The 26364-nt window shown below is 45.0% G+C and overlaps 1 protein-coding gene across 2 annotated transcripts; it reads right to left on the bottom strand.

Moving 5' to 3' along the window:
* Positions 1 to 6408: 6408 nt before the first annotated feature.
* Positions 6409 to 22841, bottom strand: KCNK12 (potassium two pore domain channel subfamily K member 12). Of its 2 annotated transcripts, XM_065682653.1 has the most exons (3): positions 22490 to 22841; positions 7620 to 8511; positions 6409 to 7422 (listed from the first exon to the last, which is right to left on the bottom strand). In XM_065682653.1, exons 1-3 carry the CDS (start codon positions 22839 to 22841, stop codon positions 7392 to 7394), a joined length of 1275 nt encoding a protein of 424 aa, XP_065538725.1. In that variant the 3' UTR covers positions 6409 to 7391. The 2 variants fall into 2 exon arrangements, with proteins under 2 accessions (XP_065538725.1, XP_065538726.1); XM_065682654.1 differs by having other exon boundaries at positions 6409 to 8511.
* Positions 22842 to 26364: the final 3523 nt, after the last annotated feature.

Genomic DNA, 26364 nt, shown 5'->3' with positions numbered 1-26364 from the left:
CCTGTCCAGGTCTCGCTGAATGGCAGCACAGTCCTCTGGTGTGTCAGCCACTCCTCCCAGTTTTGTGTCATCAGCAAACTTGCTGAGGGTGCACTCAGTTCCCTCATCCAGGTCATTGATGAAAATATTAAACAGCACCGGTCCCAGCACCGACCCCTGAGGAACTCCACTAGTCACAGACCTCCAGCTAGATTCTGCGCCATTGACCACAACTCTCTGCCTTCTTCCTTTCAACCAGTTCTCGATCCACCTCACTACTTGATCGTCAAGCCCACACTTCCTTAGCTTATCTATGAGGATGCTGTGGGAGACAGTATCAAATGCCTTACTGAAATCAAGAAAAACTACATCTACCGCTCTACCATCATCCCTCCACCTAGTCACTTCCTCATAGAAGGCTATAAGGTTGGTCATACATGACTTCCCCCTCATAAAACCATGTTGGCTGTTCTTAATGACCCCCTCATCCTTGATATGCCTAGTGATGGAGTCAAGAATAAGTTGTTCCATCACCTTTCCAGGGATGGAGGTAAGGCTGACCGGTCTATAATTACCCGGGTCCTCCTTCTTGCCCTTCTTATAGACTGGTGTGACCTTTGCCATCCGCCAATCCTCAGGCACCTCGCCCGTTTCCCACGACTTACCAAAGATGATGGAAAGTGGCCTAGCAATGACCTCCGCCAGCTCCCTCAGCACCCGTGGGTGCATTCCATCCGGACCCATCGATTTACAGATGTCCAGATTGCATAGCTGATCCCTAACCCAATCCTCATCTACCAAAGCAAACTCCTCATTTGTCCTGACTCCTTCTGGGGCTATAGAAATCCGGGGCCCTCGGGGAGAGTCTGCAGGAGTAAAGACAGAGGCAAAGAAGGCATTCAGCACCTCTGCCTTCTTTATATCCTCTGTCTCCAGGGTACCCACTTCGTTCAGCAGTGGGCCTATATTGCCTCTTGTGTTAGTTTTATTTGCTATGTATTTGAAGAAGCCCTTTCTATTGTCTTTAACCCGACTAGCAAGATTGAGTTCCAAGGAGGCCTTAGCTGTCCTAATTGCCTCCCTACATCCTCTAACAACTGTCCTATATTCCTCCCAAGCGGCCAGCCCCTCCTTCCATAATCCATAGATTCTCCTTTTCCACTTGAGTTTGCCCAGCAGCTCCCTTTTATGATGTGTTGTGCTTTTGGATCCTGAGGTTTTACCATAAGATTGGAACTGAATTCTTGCACTGTGTACAGCTCATGGATGTTACTATAAGCAAAGAAATGCTGGACATAAGTCTACTTGCAAGGAATAAAACTGATTCACTGATGCAAAAATTAAGAAATTATAGCCATTGAGAATATTCTTTGTGTTTGAGTTGCACATTATGAGAAATACCAGTTAATTTTTTTCACGCTGTTTATTGTATATTATTATAAAAGCACTAATTTGCCATTGACTCACTGGCTTTAAAAAGTACTCTTACAGCCTGTGAAGTACAAAGGGATTAGGGGAACATAACTGTATTTCTTAGATGGTCTGATAAATCATCACCTGCTGGAGGGCATAATCCTGAAAACACTTGGGATGATGATGTTACCTAACTTCAAATCCACCTACATCCCATGCTGAGCCCAGGCTCATGACACGGCCATGGGACTGGGGGGACTGGAGGCATGGGCAGCTGCACCTCCAATATACCCAAAGTGTTGCTCATCACTGTAAGGGATCAGCGTGGCTGCTTTGCTACTAGGAGGCTGAGTGACCATCTTCCCAAACCCAGCCCTTGACAGTGTCTGCCTCCTGAATGAAGTGCAGATGGTGGGTGTAAGCATGTGGTCCCTCTCTCTTCTCCCTCTGCCTCACAACGTACTTCTCCCATGTTCCGGATGAGGTACCCAAGCCTGTGATGCCATGTGAGCTACCTGGGGCTGTGATAGTGTCTTACCGTTCTGTGACATGGCACAATGCACGTGCATGTGGAGAGCAAAGCAACTCGTTGGGTTTCTGCTAGATTTGCTGGAAAACACTTCTGAGCCTCTCCCTTTCCCCACACTTTTAATTCCTTGGGAACAGGACACCTGCTGTTCCTTGACAAAAGCTGCTTTTTTCCTCTCATGCTAAATTGCCAGACCACTGGGTACTCTGCTATAGGCTGTATCCACACCTACTGTCTCTTTCCTTTCCCCAGGAAGGACTAAACACAATAGACAGGAAGGCTGCAGGTTTGCAGCCCCACTTTAAAGCAAAATTCCACCATTTTGGCTACTGAAAGTTCAAAGTTTGGATTTGATCCTAATCCTCTTTTTGGCTATGCAATATTTAGGGCAATTGCATTATTGTGGTTTGGTTGGGTTTTTTTGGGGGGTGGGGGGGTGTTTTTTGGTGGTTTAAAGGTGTATTAAAGCATGGATGTTACCCATTTAATAAACAAAAAAAGTAAGAAAAAAGGCATGTGTCTTTTATGGGTAGCTGCATTTGGATTGCGACCATGTACACTAAAGTAGTCCTTCCTCTGTGCCATTGCTGCACAATGTATTTATCATGCATAATGAAACACTTACAAGCTAATATACATACCCTATGTGTCAAACCTCACTGGAATTTGCCATTCCTTCCTGCATTTCCCACAATGTAATGCTTCTGTAGCACGAGCAGTCACGAAAGCAGAATATGCTCAAGTATGGATGTATTCACAAAACCAAAATTGTACCGGTTGTGCAATGTGCCACGCACACTTCATTAGTTATTTTGTGTGAGTCAAGTATTAATACATCCTAATTGAATTTATTATGTTTCGTAACATTTATTGTATTATTTAAATGCAACACTGAAAATGCGTGTTGGTTTGGAAAGGCACATTAGTAATCCAATTAGAGCAGAAGCCATACCCATGGATCTGCTAGCAACCACCGAAGTACGATTTTGTTTAGATTAGCTCTGATATTCACTGCAATAATTAGCCACTGAATATTTTTCAAGTTAAAGGTTAGAAAAACACAAAAATTGAGACCAGTCGCATTGCTACAGCTAATTTCAATGTAATTATAAATTCATCCCACATAGGCAATCAGGTTTATATCGAGTCTGCATGCCTGGGTATATGGCCTCCACTGCTGCTATAATCCTCCTTTCAGAGGCAAGTCATGACTGAAATACAGGTAAATGGTACAAGTGGGCATAGTATACATGAATTTTCATCTGTAGAATGCTGGGGAGGAGAAGACTGGGCTGCGGCTGAATCTGTGCTGGGATACCAGCACTACACAACTGGCTGCATCACAGTGCATCTCTAGGTAACTCAGGCATGGCATGGGACAGAGCTTTTGTGTGATTCTTACACCTCTCCTGTCTTCTACCTGTAACTTTTGCTGTAATAAGAGCTGGCAATTAGTTTATCAAGTAGCATGTACATGTCAGAGGCACAAATACCCTTTGTAACAGATTTTCATCTTTCCATTTTCAGTTGTGCCTACTGCTGCATGGCCCCAACCACTGCCTAAGGTACCTTCGTACGCCTTGCTAGCAGTAATGGGAGTTACTTATGCAACATTTCTTCTGCAGGGAGGCAGGCAAACTACAGCCTTCTTCTTCAGAAACTTCCATCTGCAACTGAGGTCAATGAGATTACTTCTCTGAACATGCGTCTCATCTGAAGGACATCCTTTGCATTGCAAGGAAAGAAAAAGCAATCTGATTTATTTTGCACAAAATGAGAAGTGTGTTTGCAGATGGGAAGAAACCAAAGAGTACAGGACGACAACTCAGTGAGACTCCAAACTTCGTCAAAGACACACATGCAGAGAAGACAAACCCCAAGAAGCAGATGCAGTGACTTGCCAGACACTACAGGTTTCACAAGAAACTGCTCCCTGTAACCATTCTGCCCTCAGCTCCAAGGGAAAGATTTCACTTGGTCATTGTCCCTTATTGATTTTCATGAGCATCTGAATTCTCAACTGCAAGGTATGAGCACATGGGCTAGGTGAACACGGTATCTCCTCTCTTCTCACTGGAGATCTGACCACCTTATGCCTGCGCCATCGCTGCTGTCACTGTGGGCTGGCTCACAGGGATGTTCTAAGCCCTGCAGCTTTCTGCTGCTCCCAAATGCCCTCCTCAGGCTCAGGCAGCAAAAGACCAATTTGTGGCATGGGGTCTGGGCTCCTGCCTGTGCTGCCTCTACAGCTGCTCAGCAGGCAACTGGGATGTCTGCGTCTGCGCCAGCGAGGAGTCACTGCAGGGTGGTGCAGAGGGGATTGTGTCAGGGAAGACGAACCTTTAAATCCTAAGTTAATGGCATACTTCCAAGGCTGTCCAAAAATAAAACCTGGGAAAAAAAACCCAACGTTTCAAGAACATAATACAACTCCCAGGTTACCTTGGGAAAAGAAAGTGCAATCTAGTGCAGTGTGCTTTCTCTGTTCCTCCAGTTTCCTTCTGATTTCTTGTGCTTCATTCAGCCTGTGTCTGGGCACCGCAGGTATCTGCTTTGTTAGTGAAAATGAAATACCAAGAGGAATTGCACCTGGCACAAGTGAAGCGTGTTTAGGGTGTGATTCACAAAAGGAGCAGGCTGCCCCGGGAATCCTGAGTTGGATCATGCATAATAAAAGACAGGAATTAGGTGCCCAAGTCTGCCAAGTCTAAAGAGAAGTTGTCACCCCAAAAAAAAATCTAAAGATTGAGCAGGAAGCACTAGAAAAGACTAGGAAAGACTAGGAAAGAGTCCTCTTGGCTCATGTACTCATGCACATGGGTGATGGGAGCCCTGATAGTGCTTTTAGGCAGAAGAACAGAGATTTGGAGCTTGGTTTTCATGTGTCCTTGGAAAATACTTCAGCTACTGAGTATAAGGAAACTGTAAGGCTCACCCCTTGTCAGATGCTCCCCCGTGAGATCCGCATCAGTAAACATGCTCTGAACCCTCTCATAAACTGCCCTTGATGAGCCAGGTGGGTTTAGGGATTTTTACAGGGCTTAGATACAAGCTGGGGCTCCTGTGGTTATGTCAGCTTCTTGGGATATCTGCCCTGCAAGAGACAGGGGCACTGGTAGACAACTGGACATGTACTTTGTATGCCTCTGAGGCTAAGGAGAAGCAGAATGGATTTTATCAAGGATCTTGGGAGTAAAGAAACATTGGACCTAAGTGCATAGAGTAACAATCAGATGCACAAATCGCTTGGGGAACCCAGCTCTAGGAGCTAATCCAGCTCACCCTGCAGTCAGTCGGGACTGCAAAGGGTCCTCCAATGGCACCACTGTGACCAATGGTACCAAAAAGAAACAATTAAGGCATGTTACAAGTCTGCCTTTGGGCTCTGAAAAAGTACAGAAGTAGCAAAGAAGGTATGGTCAATTTCATATTATTTCACTGTATTTTCCAGGCAGGAACAGGTAGTTTGAAAACAATTTACAAAGATTTGAATGGGCCCCTAATCATAGTTACCATATTTATCCTCTAAGAATAACTTACTTAAAAAATCAAATCCCATTCTTTTGGTTCCCTGACTCTGCTATTTCCAAAGATGTCCCCTGCGTCTGTGGAAACGGCGTTCCTGAACTGGGTCTTTGCAGTCAGTCTTTGGGTCCTTTCCAGACCATGACCTGCCCCTATACATCCTGCTCAAATTTATCCTTCGGTGGGCTTCAAATGAGGATCACCAAACACCCTGATCTCTGCCTGCTTCTTCAAAGGACCACCACTCAAAGGTAGTATCTGAGATGAAGCACAGAGACAAACAGGTACTCAGACATGGGCCTTAGGGAGTCTCTCTGTCACCAAGGAAGCTCCTGCCAGATTAATGCCTCTTGAATACCACATCCTCTTATGCATGAGTCTGTACCAGCTAGAAACAGAATACAAACAACACTGCATGTTTCTGTCCAAATGCATCTTGGTAAAAGCTGTGACTACGCTTATAGTATGACACGAATCCACATGCGAGGGTTTATCTGCTGCTCTGATCCCTTCTCCCTTAGGTCAAAGTACAATCACTGCTATACTTCAGCTGGCAGACTCAAGTGTGCAAAACCTTAAATTAAAAGTTACTTTTCCAAGGTTAAATTCCAAAATCTTTTGCATTACTACAAATCTAAAGGAAAGCAAAAATGACGGGTTCCCCAAACCCATGCAAGACAAAGCAAGTAAACAACAGAGTAAAATATCTGTATGAAATCTCACATTATGGAAATACTTTCAAACTTTTTTAATATTCCCATTTTGTTTTCATCAGCTTTTTCAGTGCTCAACCTGGTACTCAAGGTCTTGCCTGCAATTTTCCAAGTGGTTTTCAAGAGCAGGCCATTGTCCTTTCTCAAATGTTAAGCTTAAATTTTATTTCTTATTTTATTCTGCTGGAATCAGCAGAAGCCTTTTTATTACCTTCACAGCATTGAAAGAGTGGCAAAGGACAGAGAATTTAGAGAAATGATCCAGAGCTGTGCGTTTATTTCTGAAAGAGACTTGCAGCAATTCCCTTGCACCCATTTGTCCTGCTGAACTAGACACTTCGACCTGGTTTGCTTCTGGTTCACCAGCAATTTGGGCTAGGACACATTAAATATGACTTCAGATAGTAGTAACAGCCACTTCTGACTTAGTAGCAACGTTTTTGGGGGAAGCCATCTAGGGGAGTTCCAAAGCAATTCCCTTCCGTATAACCTACACAGATTTGTGGGAAACAAGTACAGGGTTGAGACCCCCAAAGAACTGTAAGGAAATCATTTGCATGAATCTCTGCAACCATACTGCAGAACTAGAAGATGCAAATTTAGGACAACAGAGAGTCTACATTGGTTTTGGCTACTTATTTTCATATAAAAGTAATGAAATAAGCATTTCAGTGGAGATGCAAACATCAGAGGTGCATACTGGCTTCTCCTGCATTAAATGAAGTCAGTACCAAAGTTGACAATTGCCTATTTTCAATTATTCAGCAGGTAGGAATGGTTTTGCACATTTTCCTGATAATCCCCTGAAGAGTTAGGTAGCAGGTAGCGTTTCAGACAAGAATGGCTAAACCCCATCATTTGTAGTCAGGGGAATTCAGCCCATTCAACCCTTTATCACTGAAGTCAGCAACATTATTCAAGTGAAGCACAATCACCCTAAAGCTGATATAACTGCAGTCACCTACGTGTATGTTATATACAGGCCTGTTATGAAGAACAGCTGAAGAGCACCGGGTACAAAATTCAGGGCTGGATCCACACTTCAACAAACCATGAGATACTGGTTTAGCCAAACCTTATCAACCCCAAGTTTGAATCTGGAGCCAAACTTGCCTACTTTATGCATTAACACAGAGCTTGGGCTCAGGCTAATGTTCTGAAGAACAACATCTTGGTTTTGACACCGTATTAACCACGCACACCATCCTTCTATAACTGCATCAGATACTGCATCAACGACATCCAAGTCTCTTCCAAAAATCCCTTTGGGGAAAATTGTAGCATTATGGTAAAGATGTTACTGCATATTAGAGAAGACTTACAAAACCCCCAACTGAACACCCAATGAATACCAAAGCTGTATCTGAAATGAAAACCTCCCAGTAGCTTACAGTGATAATTCCACCCTAACCCCCTTTTTATTTTTATTAAAGAAACAAAAGGAATTTCAAAAACTCTACCTAGAATCACTCGTTTCTGCCAAGCGGTTGTTCATGATGGCCAGAGCACCCACCCCTGCAGAGAAACCGTTTTGTCTCGTGTTGATACAGACATTCCTCGGGTAGCCGTTGGCCGTCTCGGACAACTGCTTTTGCAAAATGGCCAGCGAGACTTTACTGGATGCTGTGAGCTCCCTCATGGAGATCATCTCTCCAGAGAGCCTCCTCCCCTCGGTGTCGCTGTCGTACTGTCCATCAGCGTCCACTGAGATGTTGTGTCGACGCAGGCGGGCTCCTGGGGTGATGGCATTGCGACGTCCAAGGCGGGCACTTGATTTATGGCACTTTGGGCAACATCTGCATTCGAATTTTTTCAACACCCAGTTCAAAACTTGCTTGATTACGATTGAGATGACATTAAAAAGAGAGTATATGCAACATACCCCCATTAATATAAATATGAAGTTTCCGAATCTGTATAATCCCTGATTTTGGTAAGCAGCGTTTTGGCTGCTTACCAAATCTCCAAACCCGATGGTGCTGAAGGTGACGAAGCAATAGTATAAGGAGTCAATGTAATTCCATCCTTCCACTGCCGTGTACATTGCGGAGGCGCAGCAGGAAAGGGTAATAGCAAAAATTCCCAGGATCAGCATTACATGGTAAACGGACGGCTTCCAGCCCACGAGACTGCCCACCCCAGACATAGCTGGCCCCCTTCGGAAGTTGGGAGGTAGGAGACCGCTTCTTCTGAGCTGTCTTTCATGGCATGCCTTCATGATAAACGCCAGGAGAGAGATAATGCGCTCCAAGAAGAGGTTGAAGAAAAGGATAGTCCCAGCACACCCAAAAAGGCCATAAACGATGAGGAACACTTTTCCAGCCACGGTTGCTGGTGTGGTCATTCCAAATCCTAAGGTGGAGATAAATGTGTAATGTTAATGATACAGTGTTTCACGTGTAAGCTCAGGACATATGTAACTTAACAAAGGTCCCATCCCACTGGACAAAAGACATGCTATTCCTAAATCAGCTTAGGCCAACACGAAACCAAGTTTTGTTAAGAAGGCACCAGAAAGCTCAACAAGATGACTAAAACTCAAGAGCAAGCAAAAACTCCTCGCAGAGATGAAAGGCAGCATATTACCACTCTGTAAATACAAGTGAAAGCATTCCTGAGTCCAAACCTCTTGGGATGAGGTGAAGAGGCCATTTCTCTGCTCCCACATGTATGAGTCAGCATGACCCGATGGAAAGCTTAAGCTCTGTTACAAGCTGTAACCCAGCGTAACGCTTTTGTTTCCAAGGTCTGATTATACCATTCCCTGAGAAGATGAGAATTTTCATGTTGTAAAACAGGGAAAAAATCAACTCCCAGATACTGAATATTGTTTTTAAAATAACAGCACTTTAAAGTCTTAACCAAATCCCAACTGCGACCAGCCCACCTGATACCACCACGGAAGGAAAAGCCATCAGCGAGATACCCACACTGCAGAGCCGTCTGGCAGACTGGTAATTGCAGCAGGCAAAAAACACTGCTGCACAGTTAAATAGGCAAATCAGAGTATGCAAACTCAGGAAAGAGCCAGCAGCAATATTAATTCACCTCCTCTTTACAAGAATTGTATTTTGACATTACTCATACACCTACTTTTCTCTATAAGTAGTACTGCCTTGTAGCTACAGATGCTTAAATAACTGCAGAAGCGATCTTAAACTTGCATGCAAACAGATACAGTAAGTTTGCTCCATGTTATTTGCTGATACCAGTTATTTTATGAAAAACAGTAACATGTATTTCACATCCTATCTCTGAAACTCAATTCTGTAACTACTGTCCTTGTCCTGCTATTCTTCCCCATAAAAATGCTCAGCTGCTCAGGCTGCTTTTATTTATTCATGGCTAAATGTGGTGCCCCATGAATAAATAACCACATTTAATCTAAATTAATGGTTTGTGAAACATCCGCATCCCAAAATATCTTCACCTTAATGTTCCATATAAATGCTGAGCAAGTAACAGATTCAGGGAGGTAAATATCAACATCTGAGCACATCAGTGAAAGTTTGTGAATAAAAACTTTTGGCATAGAGCATAATGACATCGTTAAATCCTGTTTATTGTCATGATGCAGCTTTGAACAGAAACAGAAAATTAGCTGCGACTGCTGCTTGAAATACATTGATTTATTTTTGCAATGACTCTGTTTTTCTGGGTAATTTATTTGTGCTACCTGTGTGCTTCACTGATACAGCACTCTGCATTTGTTGATACAAGAATGTAAACACTCATGAAAAGTAAACTTGGAAATCTCTTTTCAATGCCAGGGAGGTGAACGAGGAAGGAGGTGCTTCTACTTTCACAACAGATCTGGCATGCTTGGGAACAACTGTGTGCCAGCAATTCGGACTATACTGCATCATCGCTTCTTTCACAGCAGAAACAGTCTTTTCTGCAAAGGACAGTGAAAAACCTGCACAGCGTTACCAGAAAATAAAAAATTACTAAAGAAGTCCTCAGATTTTGTTTTCTGGACCCACAGCCTCTCTGTTTTGTCATACTAAAAGACCACCTTTGAGCAGACCTCATGAAGCCTGCCTCGGGGTCCCAGGCTTAACATGGGTGACTGGGAAGCTCTCCTCAGTTCCTCCTCCTCTGTGGCGTGAAGCTGTTACCTGGGTCGGGCTGGTTGCTTGTAGAAGCCTTCTCATTTAATGATGAATATCCACTACTGGCTGGTCCTTAGAAGAAGCCATGGAGCTTGTGGTTGCCAGCTAAGGATACACGGCCAGCTCGTTATGGAGAAAGCATCTGTTCGCCCATGCTTTGTCAGCAAAACATTTGCACATGTGCTTCACAGCAAGCATGTGAACATCACCATCAAAATAAATGGGTTTATTGTCACACATATGGCCAGACACATTTATTAATTAAAAAAAGAGAAATAGTGACAGTTTGGATCAAGTTGTAAATGTGCTGAAGCTTTTTAGTATTTGCTGGGGATCATTCATGAGAGGGGGAGAAGTTTTATATTTTTGATGACGTTTGTTTAAGCAAAATCTTCTGAAGCAAGATTTTCTGAAGCATTACTGAGTATGTAGCTATGCAAGGTGAAAGGACCCATCGCAGCCACTCGCGTGCTAACGAATACATAAACCAGGCAAAAAGTAAGACCAGGCAAGCACAGCAACTTCAGGTCAACAGCTAGCAGACAGAAGCGCACTCGTGCTATTTGTGCAGCATCTTCTTTTGTTAGCTGTGTTTGTCCCTTCAAAACCACCTGGACCATAACGCACTAGTCCTGGTATGTTCTGTACAACACCTCTGAGCTCAGGCCCTGCTCTAAGGTAAGTACATCATGTCGTCAGGGTGAAACAAATTCATCCAGAACTGCCTGTGCTCCCAAGAAAGATGCTTTGCATTTCTTGGTGGCCCCGACACATATTGCACAGGTACCTTGAGGTTGTTTCTGTGTGGAACAGACACAGTATTTCAACCTCCCTCATGATAATTCTGCTCTAATCTACCTCACCACTTCTTGTTTCTACAAGCTCTATGGCAGCATTAATTTCAGCTGCCCAATTACTACTTCTCCCCAGACAAACAGAATTAGAGATGATAAAAACTCTCAGGTAATACTTATCTTTCAGAAGCCCCTCAGGGGTAAGTGCTGGCCATTAACAAGTCCCTCATCCTGCCTTGCATAATAGGTTTTGTGGTTACTATCCTGCTCATCTGGGTTTTTAATTCACTTAAGCTGGTGATGGAATCAAGAGGCAGTGAGACTGCACAAACATGTGATATGCTTCCTGTTGCTCCTGCTTTCTTTTCTTTTACCTATTTTCTTATGGGTAAAAGAGGTTTGATGCCAGAAGACAAAAAGGAATAGCAGCTTTAGTACCTGTGAGCTCTACTGTCAGGCCAGTTGTCTTACTCTACTTTGAGATAAAAGAGTGACAGTTTTCCATTAAAGTCGTCTGTTTACCCAGAGACTGAGGAAAGTTTTGGTCACCCCGAAAACTGAACATAAGAAACTCTTCCAGCCTTTACCACGGCAGTGTGTCCCTGCCTCTTTCTTTCCCGGGCGTGTTTTCCTATGCTGACACCTTCTAGGTGAGCTTTCCAGGAAAGATCTTCAGTTTCTAGTGAGTACTCAGGAGGTGCATGTATCAGCTCAAGTGCCTTAACTTTTGTGAACTTGAGTGCTAAACGACACTTAAAAAGAGAAAGACTGGAGCCTCAGCTTCACCAGCAGCAGCACTCTTGTTCTGTTTATTTACTACAAGTAAGCAAGCTTATTTTTCTCAGTTGCACTGCATGTTGCCTTTTCTGTGTACAGTGTGAGAAGAAAGTGCATACCAAAGACTAAGCAAGGCCACCCTTGCTCACTACTAAATGCCATTATCATAGAGGCACAGCCCAATAAACAGAGGAAAGCTGATCACCTGGTCTGGCCAAGCTGCTCTGGCGCAGAACCAAGCTCAGGAAGAAGCAGAAGTGTCTCTAAATCAGTTTTACAGTTCCCTGGCTGGGGCTGGCTGCTCCTCTATGTACCTTGTGCAAGCAAATGGGGACTGACTTGTGCCAAATGGGGAAAGTCACGGGCTTGAGGCCCGGAATCTTTGGCAAGCTCATGTTTGGGTTTTCTGGTTAAACCTACTGCAACAGACAGAGGCCTTCTCCAGGGGCCCCATCATCAGGAGATGATGGAGAATGAAGCTTGGAGAAGGATGAAACTCAGAAGAATTTAAACTGCACAAAAAAAGTCAGGACTTACAAGTTGACATGACTCTTCCACACTCTTGACTGTAAAGGGACGGAGATGTCATCTGGCATGACAATTTTCCTTCTATATTAATATTCTCTCTATATCATTCATAAATAAACTTTCTTCCGATGCTTCAGGTTTTATAGCTCTCAAATAATATAATCTTGTCTGTTAAACTCTTGGTTTACAGTTGTAAAAATAAAGACTGAAACTATTTTCTTCATTTTATGCTACCTTTCCTGGGCAAATCTTAAGCAAGATGATACTGAATCCTCTCTTGTTCATCAGTTACTCTGCCCCTTGGCACAGTGTGGGGCGCTAATGGCTTGTTAAAACAGAAAGACTATGGGTTAGTGTTGGCTACATTAGTCCTAAACCACTTCACAAAGAAAGACTTCCAGCAAAAGGGGATGAAAGCAAGATGCTCTTCTGCACCCTGAATCCCTGTGAACTAACCTCAGCTCGTTCAGAGCTGCTTCCACACATGATGGTTACAGGGTCTTATCCCTGGTTTGCTTTCCCTCCTTATCCTAACAGCTGGGGAAAGCCATTTTGCTATGATCTTTTCTGAAATGGTGGTGATGTTAATGATGAGAAAATATAGCCCACAGGCTCCTCTGTTGTTTGAGTAAGTTATATTACTATAGAAAAACTCTTCCTTGCACTAGAGGCTAAGGGTCTTCAAAATCCTACATTAGCAGCTGTTGGGGCTGTATCAAACCCCTGCTCACATTCCAGATTGTGTGCAAAAGCATCTGCCTTGTCTTACTGCAGTGCCGAACCTCAGCTAAACCACAGAGGTTGCTGAGACACTATCAGACACGGGAAACAGCCCTGAATTTAGAGTAACTGTTTTCAAAAATCAGCAGAAAACAAAAGCATGATAGCTAAGAAGTATACAAAGTCCATCTCAGTAACCACGGATGTACATGAAGGTACAGCTCAAGGACCACAACAGTGGCCACTTCCTTCTCTCTGTTGAGTCCAATGTCTGAAGCCATACTCTGCCACCTTCCTACAGTCTTCATGCAGCTGATGATACAAACACTGCTTCAGAAGTTGACTTCTCTCACAATCTTGATTTTTCACCCTTTAAGGCTGCTTCAACTCTTATTTTCCTAGATTTTGAGAACGCTTTTTGTGTGGATAATTGTGTTTCTAAGCAACACCCTAACAGGAAAAAACTTCTGCTCTGTCATTTCAAATGGAGTGTTACAAACATTAGCATTCACACCTGCTTTTTCTGGTTTTTGAAAGTTGACACTGGATTTCAGGTGCCTGAGTAGACCCAAGGTTGTGCAAAATGTTTGGGTTTTTTGTGGGGTTTTGTGTGGTTCTTTTTTTTTTTTAACTGCGCAGGGAAAAGAATAATGACTTCCAAATAATTTTGTTATAGTCTCAAGACATTATGGACTTTGAAAGAATACTTGAACTTGCCACTCCAGTGCCAGTACACCTCACAATACTTCTCCTTTCTCCTCCAGGCTAAGAAACAGCGTTATCTGAGTCTCACAAGTGGTCTGGGGTGTATGTCATATTTCCCCAGATAAGTCTAATAAAACAAGATGCCACTCCTGGGCTTTCTAAGCCTTACAGATGGGAAAGGCTGCCAAATGGTTTCTTCTGCCACCATTGTTTGTGAGAAGAAGCATCAGTGTATTCAGAGAACGTCCATTTCTTGACAGCTGGCTCAGCTCTTCTGCTTTACAAAGAGTTAGCCTATAAGGATGGACCTATAGGATAAAAAGACCTTAAACACACAAACATCTTTTCCACTATTTTGTTTTTTTTTTCCTCCAAATCTCTATACAAACTTCTACAGTTGTAATTGAATTAAAGAGCTCTGATAAATCTACCTCAACTTCTTAATGGTTTAAATATGATTTCACAAGTCTCTTATTTCAGAAGGTTCCAGCTGAATGCAAGGAAACGAATTCTCAAATATCTTTTTGCTTGAGCCGCTCTTCCAATTCACTCACAAACGCACAAAGACCTAATTTTAAGTAACTGTAATAGCAATACAGGGTGACAGGAGTGCTGACTAACCACTCATTTCTCACTTTCTATTTCTGCATTTAACTCATCCTTCCTTAAACGCATTTCCCTTGACCACTTTCAAATTTAATGACTCTGAGCAACTTCCCCACATTATCAAGATCATTTTATCTGCGATTGTCCTGGTCCTCGCAGTTCTGCCAGTAGCAGTTTTTGTAAATGGACAGATCATTTTATCAAACAGCTTCCTTCTGCCCCTCTCAGTAAAATCATAATTTGGATTTAGAGATCTTTACACAACTGTGGTTTCCAGTGCTGAAGGACTTAAAGTAGATTTGGCTTCATACACACTGAGCACAAATGACACTGTACTTTTTATCTGTCCTCAGGAGAGGGATATATTGCTTGCACAATACTCAGTGTGAGCAAAGAGATGACAGAATATTCAATAATGAAGAACCAAAAGGATTTATCTGGTTTTCTTTTTAATTGAAATTTCCTGAATTAGTTTCTCACCCAGTTCTCATGTGCACAAGTCTCCCCTCAGCTGCTATTTCTGCTGTGATTAAATCTGCCTCCATAAGACTTAAGAATGAATATTCAGCCCATCATTTCTAAAGGGTAAGAAGCTGCAATGCTACAAGCTCTGAAAGGTTAAAATTTGTTGAGGAATCGCTGTGGTTATGAAGGTATTGCTGCTTTTGTCATCAACGACTACGGAGAACTTACTATGGATTTTTAAACACGGGCAATAGCAGAGCCTCACCCATGTAATACATTAACATCAAACCGTTCAATTTCTTACCTAATTCCACTCCAAAGCTTTAATTACTTGAAAAGGCTGCTAACGCTTTGCCTCATCTAATGCAATTAGATTTAATTTTCTGCTTCTCATTTGATTCAAGAGAGACTGCACTGAAACCTCCCCATGTCTACAGCTAGGTACGTACCACCCATTGCCACCAACAGATCCACTGAGCTCAGGGAGATGTATTACAGTAATGACAAGAGCTCGCAACATCAGGCTTACATTTGTTATGCCTAGTGTGCCAATAAAATGAATAAGGTAGGATTGCCTCAAGCTCTTAGACTGGTCTACTATTGACTTCAGCAGAAGCAGGCTATTGAGGAGATACAAAATTAAACCCATTTGATTTGTCTGGATTGCTATGTAATTGCCCCTTAGATTATAATTCTGTTTGTTACGTCAGTATTTCCATTCACAAAAGGTTTTATTATCACTTTGAAGATGCACTGCATTCAGGATGACTGTCATGTTCCCCTAATCCTTGTCCTTACCCATCTTCTCCCAAAGTGCATTCGGATATGCACTCGCAGCTGACACACTATGAAAACTGTCTCTTTTGATAAAGGTAAGCAACACTCAGACAGGTACAGGCTATGTTTCCATTAGTATCAAGCTGTTATCATGCTAAAAATTGCATGATTAAATGTTCAGAGTTGGTTTTCTGTTGCTCTAACCCTGATGCTACTACAGCATGAGTTAAAATTCTCATTGACTTCAGTATCTGCAAAGACAGGGTAACACTGCATTCATTGAAATAAAGATCTGCTGCTGTATTTTCCAGCACAACACCAGCGGTACATATTGTTACATGAAGTTAATTGCCAGCAAATCTATCCTAGAATTGTTCTCCTCTCCACGATGAAGAGCAATTAAAGTTCACATAAAAGCAAGGCAGCGTGCTTGCAAAGATGACCCACCAGTAAAAGTGATACAAAATGCTGAAGTGGGTATGATCTGTGTCAAACTGAAGACAGTTCTAGAAGGAAGAAGCACTCCAAAAAGAAACGAGAGTCAACAGCAGCACTCACACCAGGGAAGAGGGAGAGGTCTGATGAGGAACACAAAGAAACCGTAAAGCTTTACTTCTGAAATTTTTTGGTAGTTGTTAACTTGAAACAAAGACATCAAACAAATATTCAAAATTGAATTGAGCAAGCAAGCCATCAGCAGCGGAGGGCATGCTAACTGGAAGGCAACCAGCAGAAGCTGGAGAAATTAAGAGTGCCTGGGAAAGGTAGGTGACAGGGGAGCATTAGGTCAGATTTAAGAGAACGGAAGAGGGAATATCCCCAAGAGAGAAAAGGGGGAGTGCAGAGGCTAGGGGCCAGGCAGGCTCCATGGGAACACATCCTGTAGGATTTCAGGCAGGATTTGGATTTATGAGCCCACAGCAAACAGGGCAGCTGATAAGCTCAGCAATTACAATCCCTCACTGCTATTACAGGCATGGTATCTGGTTCGCAGGGTGGTTGCTTAGTGATGAAGATGGACTGGCTGGAGCCATGTGTGTCACCTCTCTGGATGGAGAGCTGTCAAAGTGGTATTTTGGCCCACCACCATTTGTTTTGCAATCACATCTCTACGCTCTGGTAAATGCATAGGGAACTGAAACACAGTACTGGCTGCCCAGCAGGACTACCACTGAAAAGCAGACTGAGTGCTGTGCTAAGTGTCCACTAAGTAGGCATTGCTCCCTCAGTTCCCTGAGTGAATGACGCAAAAATGGAGAAGCCTTGATTACAAACTACAGTTTGTCTTTGTTTAGAACCTGAACCAGCACATAGTAATACAAAACTTCCCCTGACTTGTGAGATGTGGGACCATATCTCCTGTGATGCTGGGAATATTCTTTATTCTCTGATGTTATAGACGGGCTATGGGGTTTTTTTGGTGACTACACTAAGATGCTGAGCTGCTTGACATTCAGTTTGGAGACCGCAGGTTTCAGTGCGTCCATCAGCTGAGCACCCCAAACTCCACAGCTACAGCAGAAAAGAAGTCTAATCTGGTTATCTTTGACTTAACATCTTCAGCCATAAAACAACAATTAGATCTCTACCTTACTGATGTTAGTGTTCCGAAACTCTTGCTTTCATAGCTAGGGTTTAATATTTAAGAAACCTCTGAAACTCGCAGATTAAGTAATCTGAGCTGATGTGCTCTGCAGGACTCAGTTTAAATGACTGAAGCACAGTAATAGCTTCATTTCCTGGGTCTGGCATAACCCTCCAAGGGTAGGTAAACCCTAAGTAGTACTGACTAAAATAGTTATTTTCAGAAAACTTCTTGTCTTTTAAGAAGGGCCTTACTGAAAGTACTGGGGCTCCTCTGTCCTGCCTTCCAGAATAAAAACCCAATAAATTTAGGACCAAAATTATTTCATCGCAACCCTTCAGTGAACACACCTCAAGTCATCTGCATAATTACACTGATGTAACCCAAATAAAGTTTCCTGTTGCTGCTCCCAACAAGCAGGCAAGCTGTGATTTAGATGACTTTTCTGCTCAGGGCACCCAATTTATGCCACACACTTAGGAAATCCCTACCCATGGCACCCTAAGAAGTTAATAGTCCCATGCAGCTATGGAAGCAGAAAACATTGCTATGGTGCCAAATCTTCATCTGAGGAAAATCACTGTCCTATCACTTGTCTCCACAGAAATATGCTGCTCACTGACCTGCTGAGTGAGCATCTTGTTCTCTGTTCTTTATCAAGATTACTTAAGAAAATAACTTCTGGAAATCCACTGATCAAAACATCACACGTGGCTAAGGAATCAGATCTGGTCACAGCACACCAAGCTGAAACACACTCTCATGCTGGCTGCAGACCACGTATAGGATGGCAAAGACAAATAACCTGACACTGCAGCTTAGCAATACCACTTGCTCTTCCAACTGCTTTCTCATTTGGTTTTTGGTTGGTTATTTTTTAACTTCAAGAAAGTCAATCCTACAGGTCACTGCCCCCTAATCTGAACCCTCTGCAAAAGCTTCCTGTACAAGCCTTGGAGAATCGCAGAGCCCTGAGAAAGCAGAACACTGATGCTGATCAGCTGTACGCTCTGGTTTGACTGTCGCCCTTTGGTTTATGTTGGCCATACAGACAGTGAAATTGCATCCGCAGAGAGCCAGAACCTTTCCCAGTTGCAGCTCAAATTCATATCCTGAAGTACAACAATGAAGACGGGACAAATATATTTTCCCCTTAAAGTCTACAGACCATCTGGGTTATGTGTGGAATTTCTTGCCAAATTACCATCTGAAGTGCCTGCTCTCAGGAGGGCTCACTCCCTCCCCAGCATCTTACCATGCACTTGCTGGGCTGTCCAACTGCCTTTTGCACATCACTTCTATTGAATTACCACCTTCAGCACATCTGGACATCCAGATTTCCTCAGAAGACTACAACACAGAGCCAGAGGATAGTTTAGAAGTGAGTGGTTCTGGTGCCTAGGTTGTGGAGCACAAGCAGAGATGATGTGCTGGATATACTGGGTGTCTACAGAGTAGCCAGGGGGAAGAAGTTCTAACACAGCCAACACGCTAAGCAAGGACAGAGCAGCTGCTGGGAGCTAGTTAGCTGGTACAAAATACATCTCTCATTACATGGTCTTTCTTCATGGGCTTCTAAGCCCTGTCTCTCATCTCACCGTAGGGCTGTGCCTTACTTTAAGAGCAGAGCATGTCCCATCCCTTTTGGTGGAATTGTCAGTCCAACCCAATACTGAGTCATTTAACGGGATACTTCAGGGATCAGGCAAGTATAAACAGTCCTGCTCACTCCTACACACTGTGACCTAAGCACCTGTAACCCTCACACAGCTGTACAGAGAGAAGGTCTTTGTGCCTTTTCTTCCCAAGAGCCCTTATCAAACACCCACAACCTAGACATGTTCCATCCCAACACAATCCACACACAGTAAGAGTGTTTCTTAAAATTATTAGGTTGAAAAATCACTTTTACATATTGGAGTACTTCTTTTGACGTCATTTTTAATGCCTGATATAGATTTCTATAAAAAATTGTATTGCTTGATGTTTGAAATGTGTGTACTTACACATAAGAAGCTTAAAATCCAAATTTACTAAGCTGATGTCTCAGTATGTTTTACCTAAAAGAGGGAAAGAAATCTGGATGTAGTGTCTAGGCTCATGGACTGCATTAGAAATCCAGAGCTTCAGGCATCCAGAGCTGCCTTATGTGCTACGCAGAATGAATTTATGCCACCAGAATCTGGGGAAAACTATGATCAATTATACTGTACTCTGCAACATTTTACCAGGAAGAAAACTGGTCTGAGTTATGCTTTGCTTCCAGTCCTTAACAAAGTCCTGGGGTTTTGTGATTTGAACTTTGGGAAGGAAAGAAAAAAATCAACTGAAAGTCTACTGCCAGTTAGACCAGTGACTCAAGAATAAATGTCACCTTGCTACTCCTAAAAGAAATCAGAACAGTAATAACTGCCTACAAAAAATACCTTTTGATAGTGACTGAGTAAGTGGTGTAGACTGACAGCAAGCCATCAGAAATTAGACTGAAGGATTTTCTTACATAGCTCTGAAAACTGGGATGTGTCTAATGAAAAACAGACTCAACATTTCATTATTCAACCACAAACAATGCAATAATAATAAAAAAAAGAATGCCCAGAGTGCTACCAAGAGGGTGATTTACGGACTGCAAGCTACTCACTCTGTGTGCCATTCAGGGAAATGCGTTAAGATCAGACTTAACATTTCACTTATACTCTCTTCCGTTTCTTAAAGACCTCACTAACATGTCTCTCACCCAGAGGGTTTGATTGTGTCCCTGTGTAATTAGGGAAGATACAGAACTGCAACCAGGGAAGTACAGAAGACAAAGCACCTAACGAAGGGAAGATGGTCTGCTCAGCAGAGTCTCTGCTCAAGAAGGATGGATGGAGAAGTTTTCTCCAAGCCAAATCGTGCCTAACCCTTGTGTTCACAGAAGGATGAAGAATTTGAGCCTCCCTCCCTCTGTTCAGCTTACACGAAGCCCAGGAGAGCTTGCAGCCCTGGGTGACTATATTTTGATGCCTATATACAAAGGATTCAGTACTTGTATTAAAACCAGTGAGAGCGGAGTGAGGACTTGAAAAGACGCATCGAGTTTTCTGTAAGTTGGAATCCTCTACTGATAAGAGGCTGAGTAAGCTGTGGGGGACTTAGGCTCGACAGACACGGCATCTATTTGCTGTTTGTTAAGGAGTGAGTAAGAAAGCCTTCTGATGCATCACTAGGATAGGAGCATGTTTAGCTGGAGTAAGAAAGTTGCTTTGACACACGTAAATGATGAAGTTCTTGAGGAAGGCAAGTTGTTTTGACTCTAGATGTCTGGCAGTTCTTGGCAAGGTTGAGTAATGACAGTGTTCTTGTCAATTAAGTGTAACACGAAGGCAGGTGGAATTGCCCAGAACCAGGATAATATGGCATGTGAGCTGAAGAGGAACCAAATGGACTCCAAGTAGGTAGATACATGGCCTTCGCTATGCCCAAAGGCATAGCTTTGGGCTTTGCTTGCAGCCACCTTCTCCTTCGTCTCTTCACTCAGAGCAAAACCTCACTCTACAGCAAAACCTCACTCTACAGCAGGCTTACTGAACTCACAGTACTGAAAGTAATCCAGGAGTAAGCACTAGCAGGTAATACGCCAAAGGAAGGTACCACTCAGAGGGACACTTGGCAGAATCTGGCCTTTATTGTAGCTTAGGAAAAACAATCTTCAGCCTCAATCTTGCACATGAGAGACATAGAAGTTATTGGCTATAAAGAGAGAGCAGTGCCCTACGTTGCAGTACAGGACTACTAGAAATGCAATGCTTAGTTCAGCCACTTACACCTCTCAAGACTGCCAAGACCCCTGCCAAAACCCTCATTCCCTCCACCCAGGTACAAGTGACTGCAGCCAGGGCAATGAAGTGGAGATGCAAACAAATGCTTGCAAATGAAGAGGAAACATTTTTCATTTCAATAACCACAGGGACGAGAAGCCAGGGCTGGAAAGAAGTGAACAGATTTGCCTTTACAGATTGCCTGAGTTTGCTACAGCAGGTGCAAGGAGAGTGGGTCTGTTAATACACCAACTTCTTCTGTCTACCCATTCAGGTCAGTCATACTGATCTCATAAAAATCATAGAATCGTTTGTGTTGGAAGGGACCTTCAAAGCACATCTAGTCCAATTCCCCTGCGGTGAGCAGGGACATCTTCAACTAGATCAGGTTGCTCAGAACCACCCCCAGCCTGGCCTTGAATGTCTCCAGGGATGGTGCTGTGCTACTGTGATGCAGACAGCCTAACACTTACAATGGGGTTTTAAAGACTGGACTACTGGTTGTACTTGAAAAGTTAACTGAATTATTCGATGCAAAAAGTACCAACACTTGTCAGCACTGCTGTAGTCACTGTCACAACTCTATTAATCAGTCACTACTGATAAACCAGTTTCCAAATATAACGAATTAAGCACAATAACAAGCTGCGCATTTCTGCCCCTCTAATAAAGGGACATCTGCCTCTCTAATAAAACCTGACATTTACACTCAGAAGCCCTAAGACAACTGGCCATCAGAGAAACAAAATCGGTAAGATGTGGTGTCCACAGGGACAGGATTTCTCAAGCAACACTCTGACAGCAGCAGAAAGCCGCAGCTTTACTCCAAGTAAATTTCCCACATGACAATTCTTAATGATGCTTTTAAATATTGTAGAGTAAAAAGTAGTCATTTTGGAGTAAAAAAAAATTCCAAAATTCCTCCTAAAAGTCCCTATTTGGTCATAAAGTGCAGCTCTTCCTAATCACATATCGGACACGAGTAACCGCGGTCAGCTGTAGCCAGAGATGCACAGAGACTGTGTATTATGGTGCAGCTGGAAGAGAGTCAGCGCAGCGAATGCCTCGATTCACGCACACATCTTAACTTGGCCAGCAGTGACCAGTTCCAAGCTCAGTGGTCAGGCACCGCGAAAACCTGGCTATCGCTCAGGATCCCCAGCACCCGCACCAAAAGTTTACCGGGGTCGGGGGCCGGTGCGGCTCCCAGCGAGACTCGAATCGCGGCGCAGCGCCGGTTCCCGGCTCCACGCACTGGGGAGGGAGGTGGGACCGCGACCCCCCAGCCCCGGGGTGAGGTGGATGCCAGGGACCCGGCTCTCACCGGACTGTAAGCATCCCCCCCGCGGTTGCCATAGCAACGCGGTAGCGCCTCTCCCCAAACTTTGGTCGCTATAACGACCGCCCCGGGGACCGCGGCCGCAGCACCCACCCGGGGGACCCCGTCGGGGCGGCGCTCACCTATGGTGGAGACAACGGTGCCCACGAAGTAGAAGGCGCCGGGGAAGTCCCAGCGGGGCCGCAGGGCGTCGACGCGGATGCCCGCGGCCATAGCCGCCTCGTAGCTCCGCAGGAAGGCGCGCAGCTCCGGCAGGCTGATGTTGAAGATGCGGCTGAAGTTGTGGAGGGTCCGGTTCCAGCGGAGCTGCGCCGCCGCCTCCGACGGGCTCTCGAGGGCCGAAAAGACGGTGGCGCCGGCGCTCAGGTACGCCGCGATGAGAGCGGCCAGCAGCAGGAACCGCCCGTTGTCCTCGTTGAGGGGCGCCAGGCGCCGCCGGCGGCAGGAGCCCGCCGCCCCCCGCGGGGGCATCATCCGGTGCGCGGCGCGGCGGGCGCGGCGGGCGGCGGGCGGCCCCGGGCGGGGGGCGCGGGCATGGGGCGGCGCTGCGCGGAGCCCGGCGCGGCGGCTTCGCTGCAGGGGCCGCGGCTCTGAGTCATCCCCCGGCGGAGCCCCGGGGCCGCCGGCCTCGCCTGCCCGCCCTCAGCCCGACGCCCCGCGCCCCCGGGGCCGTGGGCTGCTGCGGCGCGCCCCGGCCGGCTCGCTCTGGCCATGCGGGGCGGCGGCGGCGGCGGCGGCGGCCCCTCCGCGGGGGAGACCGCTGCGGGGAGGCGGAGGCTCCGCACGGCGCCCGGTCGACGGCGGGCGGAGGGCGGGAGCGTGCGGCGCGGCCCCCGGGGAGCCGCATCCCCGGCGAGGAAGAGACCCCCGGCCCCGCCACCGCCCCCCGCCCGGGCCGGGCCGCCGCCGCCCGTGCCGCGCCCCCAGGGTGCCGCTGCGCCCGGCCGGGGGAGGGACGGGCCGGGACGGGGCGGGGCGGCCGTGCCTTTCCCTGCCGTGCTGTGTCCTGCCTTGCCTTTCCCTCTCTTCGCTTTCCTCGCTCTTTCCTTGCCTTTCCCTGCCCTCGCCGTCGCGGAGCCGGACGGCTGCCGCGTCCCCGGGCGCCGCCGGAGACTGGGGGACAAAGCAAACGCGGTTGCCCCCCTCGTCAGTGTCTGCGATGCGCCTTGCCCCTGCAGTGGGTTTTTGGCTTTAAAGCATCCTTTCTGTGCCTGGTGCTGGGAGAGGTGTTTTTGGGGGAGCTGGTGTAGCGCTAAGTAATTAATACCAACCATTCCGAGGTGCACGAATTGTTGTTTCTGATCTGACTCCAGGTTCAGGGCTGCACGAAGTTAGACCCAAGAAAACGATAAATTTGGGGGTCGGTGCCAAATGCCCATTCAATCTTAGCTAGCGGCGGAACAGTAATGCCTTTTTCCCCCAGCCGGTGGATTCTTTCTTTGCTGCTTGGCTTGGAACAAGCAGTGTAGCCGAGTTCTTATCCGTTAGGCTGCAGCAAGAACTGCAGTCCTTTGCCGGGAGACTTGTAGTAAATAATAACATTCCTGTTGTTTTTATCAAGTATTTCAACGAGGATGGGAGTGATGCCAGTGCTGCAAACCTGCGGGAAGGGGATGATAACCTGCGGTTTGTATTTTTTATACAGGAAGATCCCTGCTGCCTCTAGGTAGCTGCTCGATGTCTTCTAGCAAATGGATATTTACCATCGCTAGGATTTCTCCGTAGCTCTACTTCGCACATTTATTTCTTATTTTGGATCTGAGAGGTTTTGCTCTGCCGTTTAGTTTCATGTTACTGGCCACATCTGTAATGGGAGAATTTCCTCCCTTCCTAACAGACTGTTCTTACTCTCCAGCTGAAGAAACTGGCTTGGGTTTACACCTAGGCTTCCAAGGAAAAGGCCACAGCTACAGTGCAACAACTTAGTTTACAAAGTACTGAAATATCATGTTTGATAGCCACTAACTTGTTTAAATTTTGCTTTTGCCGTTATTGCTTTTGTGCTAAAGCATTTTGCTCAGTAAAGGTGGAAGGAAAGTGTGTGGAAGTGTCAAAGTTCTCCAATCTCCTGTTATGCTCAAGGCAACCCATACCACAGGCAACCCATAAGAAAAAAGTGTCCTATTTCCAAGTGTCAATTGTGCCCCATTCTGAATACTAAAACCATATGAAAATGAAACAACTAAGCCAATAAATCACAAAGCCAATAGCAGTGGGAAGTAACAGCAGATCTCAAGGACAAAAGAAGCAGAAAAAGAAAAAAGGGAAAGTATATCAGACCTAACCAGAAGTCCATCAATATGAGTGGGAAGTCTCCCATGGATAGTTAAGGACTTAATAAAATGGGTCAGACATGGACCATTTAGTGCCAATGGCTGTAGTTAGAAATAATTTCCACTCCCGTAATCCAGGAATGCTGACATGCAGTCCATTGTGTCCTCTGCTGTAAATCTAAGCTGATTTACCTGCAGACATGGGAATTCTGTCGCTGCAGCTGGATATTGGGGTTTGGATTCCCGGTAATGTTGTGTTTGTAGGGGAAATACAACTGTTCCTTCCCCCTCCCTCTGTCCCCCCCTCTCCCCCCACTCCTTGAAAACATCAAAAAAAGTGGGTCCGGTTCTCTGGAGTGCTCAGCAATTTCACCTACTGTGCAGGTAGGAGAAATTGCAAGGATATTGCCCAGAGAAGCTGTGGCTGCCCCGTCCTTGGCAGCATTCAAGGCCAATTTGGATGAGGCTTGGAGCAACCTGATCTAGTGGAAGGAGCCCCATGGCAAGGGGTTGGAGTTGGATGAGCTTTAGGGTCCCTTCCAACCCAAACTGTTTTGTGATTCTGTGTTTTTAGTGGGAAGATGGTTTGAAATGTCTGTGTAACTCGTCTTCATGCCATGGGTTCTCCCCTCTTGGGTTATGGTGGAGACTTTAAAATCATCTCCTTCCTTGGGTTGCAGGACTGAAACTTGCCAAGGTGTAGAAGCTAACTGACACTGGAGAAGCTCTGATATCTGGAGGTTCCCTGGATAGGAAAGGATGACACTGGTGAGATGCCAAATAGCTGGAAGAATCACACAGTAGATACGAAAACATACCGGTAACTTTCCATGAAGTAAAAAAACTAAGCTGAAGCAGCAAGGAGCATGGTTTAGCTGCTTCAGCATGGACAAGACAATATTTCAAGCATCACCAGATCATGGTTTCTAAGAATTAGAGCTGTTGACAGACTTTCAAAATGTTTTGACAACTCATTTCACTGAGAGGTTTTTTTACTCAGAGCCTTGAAAATTTGTCACCGTTTTGCAAAATCACTCAGTTTTTTGGCTATGAAGCGGGGGGGGGGGGGGGGGGGGGGGGGGGAAGGGGGGGACGGAAATGTCCATCTTGCATTTAAGCCTTGCTGAAAATGCATGGTCCTTTCTAAAGTGACTTCTGGAAAGGAAACCTCCATTAGCTGGATGCAAACCCTCCACAGCTGCAGGATTTTGGCTCAGAGGAAAGTCGTGATTTTGGTTAATCTGATCCAGATTTGTTTGGGGAAACATCCTGAAGCTGCTGCTGCGTCTCTGCTTGGGGACAACTCCTTAAAGGCAGACATTTGGTTCAATGAATGATGGGTTTATAAGTCTGCTTGATTAAGTGAGCCGAATCTCCAGGTATTTGGTGAAAATCTCACCCCCTTTAAAACCTTTCCCTTAGGATTTCTTTTTAAAGCTGATGGTCAGCTTTGAATCAGTAAGCCAAACTTGGGCCCCTGCACTGCGGGTGCATTGTACGGCTGGCACCAGCCAACTTGCTTGCCAGGAGGCTGGTGTTTGTGAAAGCAATTATTTTAATAATCAACCAGTGATGTTTACATTATTAGCTTGGCTCTTTAGAGTGGAGCTCGTGCAAAGAAATGGGATGCATTCATTAGATGTTTAATTAAGCCATTGTCTGTAAATAGGTCTTAACACTGAGCATCACATCTCATTATTAAAGGATAAAGTTTAACACGGTAT

Source organism: Lathamus discolor, chromosome 5 (genome assembly GCF_037157495.1).
Source record: "Lathamus discolor isolate bLatDis1 chromosome 5, bLatDis1.hap1, whole genome shotgun sequence".
Taxonomy (NCBI): domain Eukaryota; kingdom Metazoa; phylum Chordata; class Aves; order Psittaciformes; family Psittacidae; genus Lathamus; species Lathamus discolor.
Note: the sequence above shows the minus strand (reverse complement) of the source record. Positions and strands in the feature narration are given on the sequence as shown.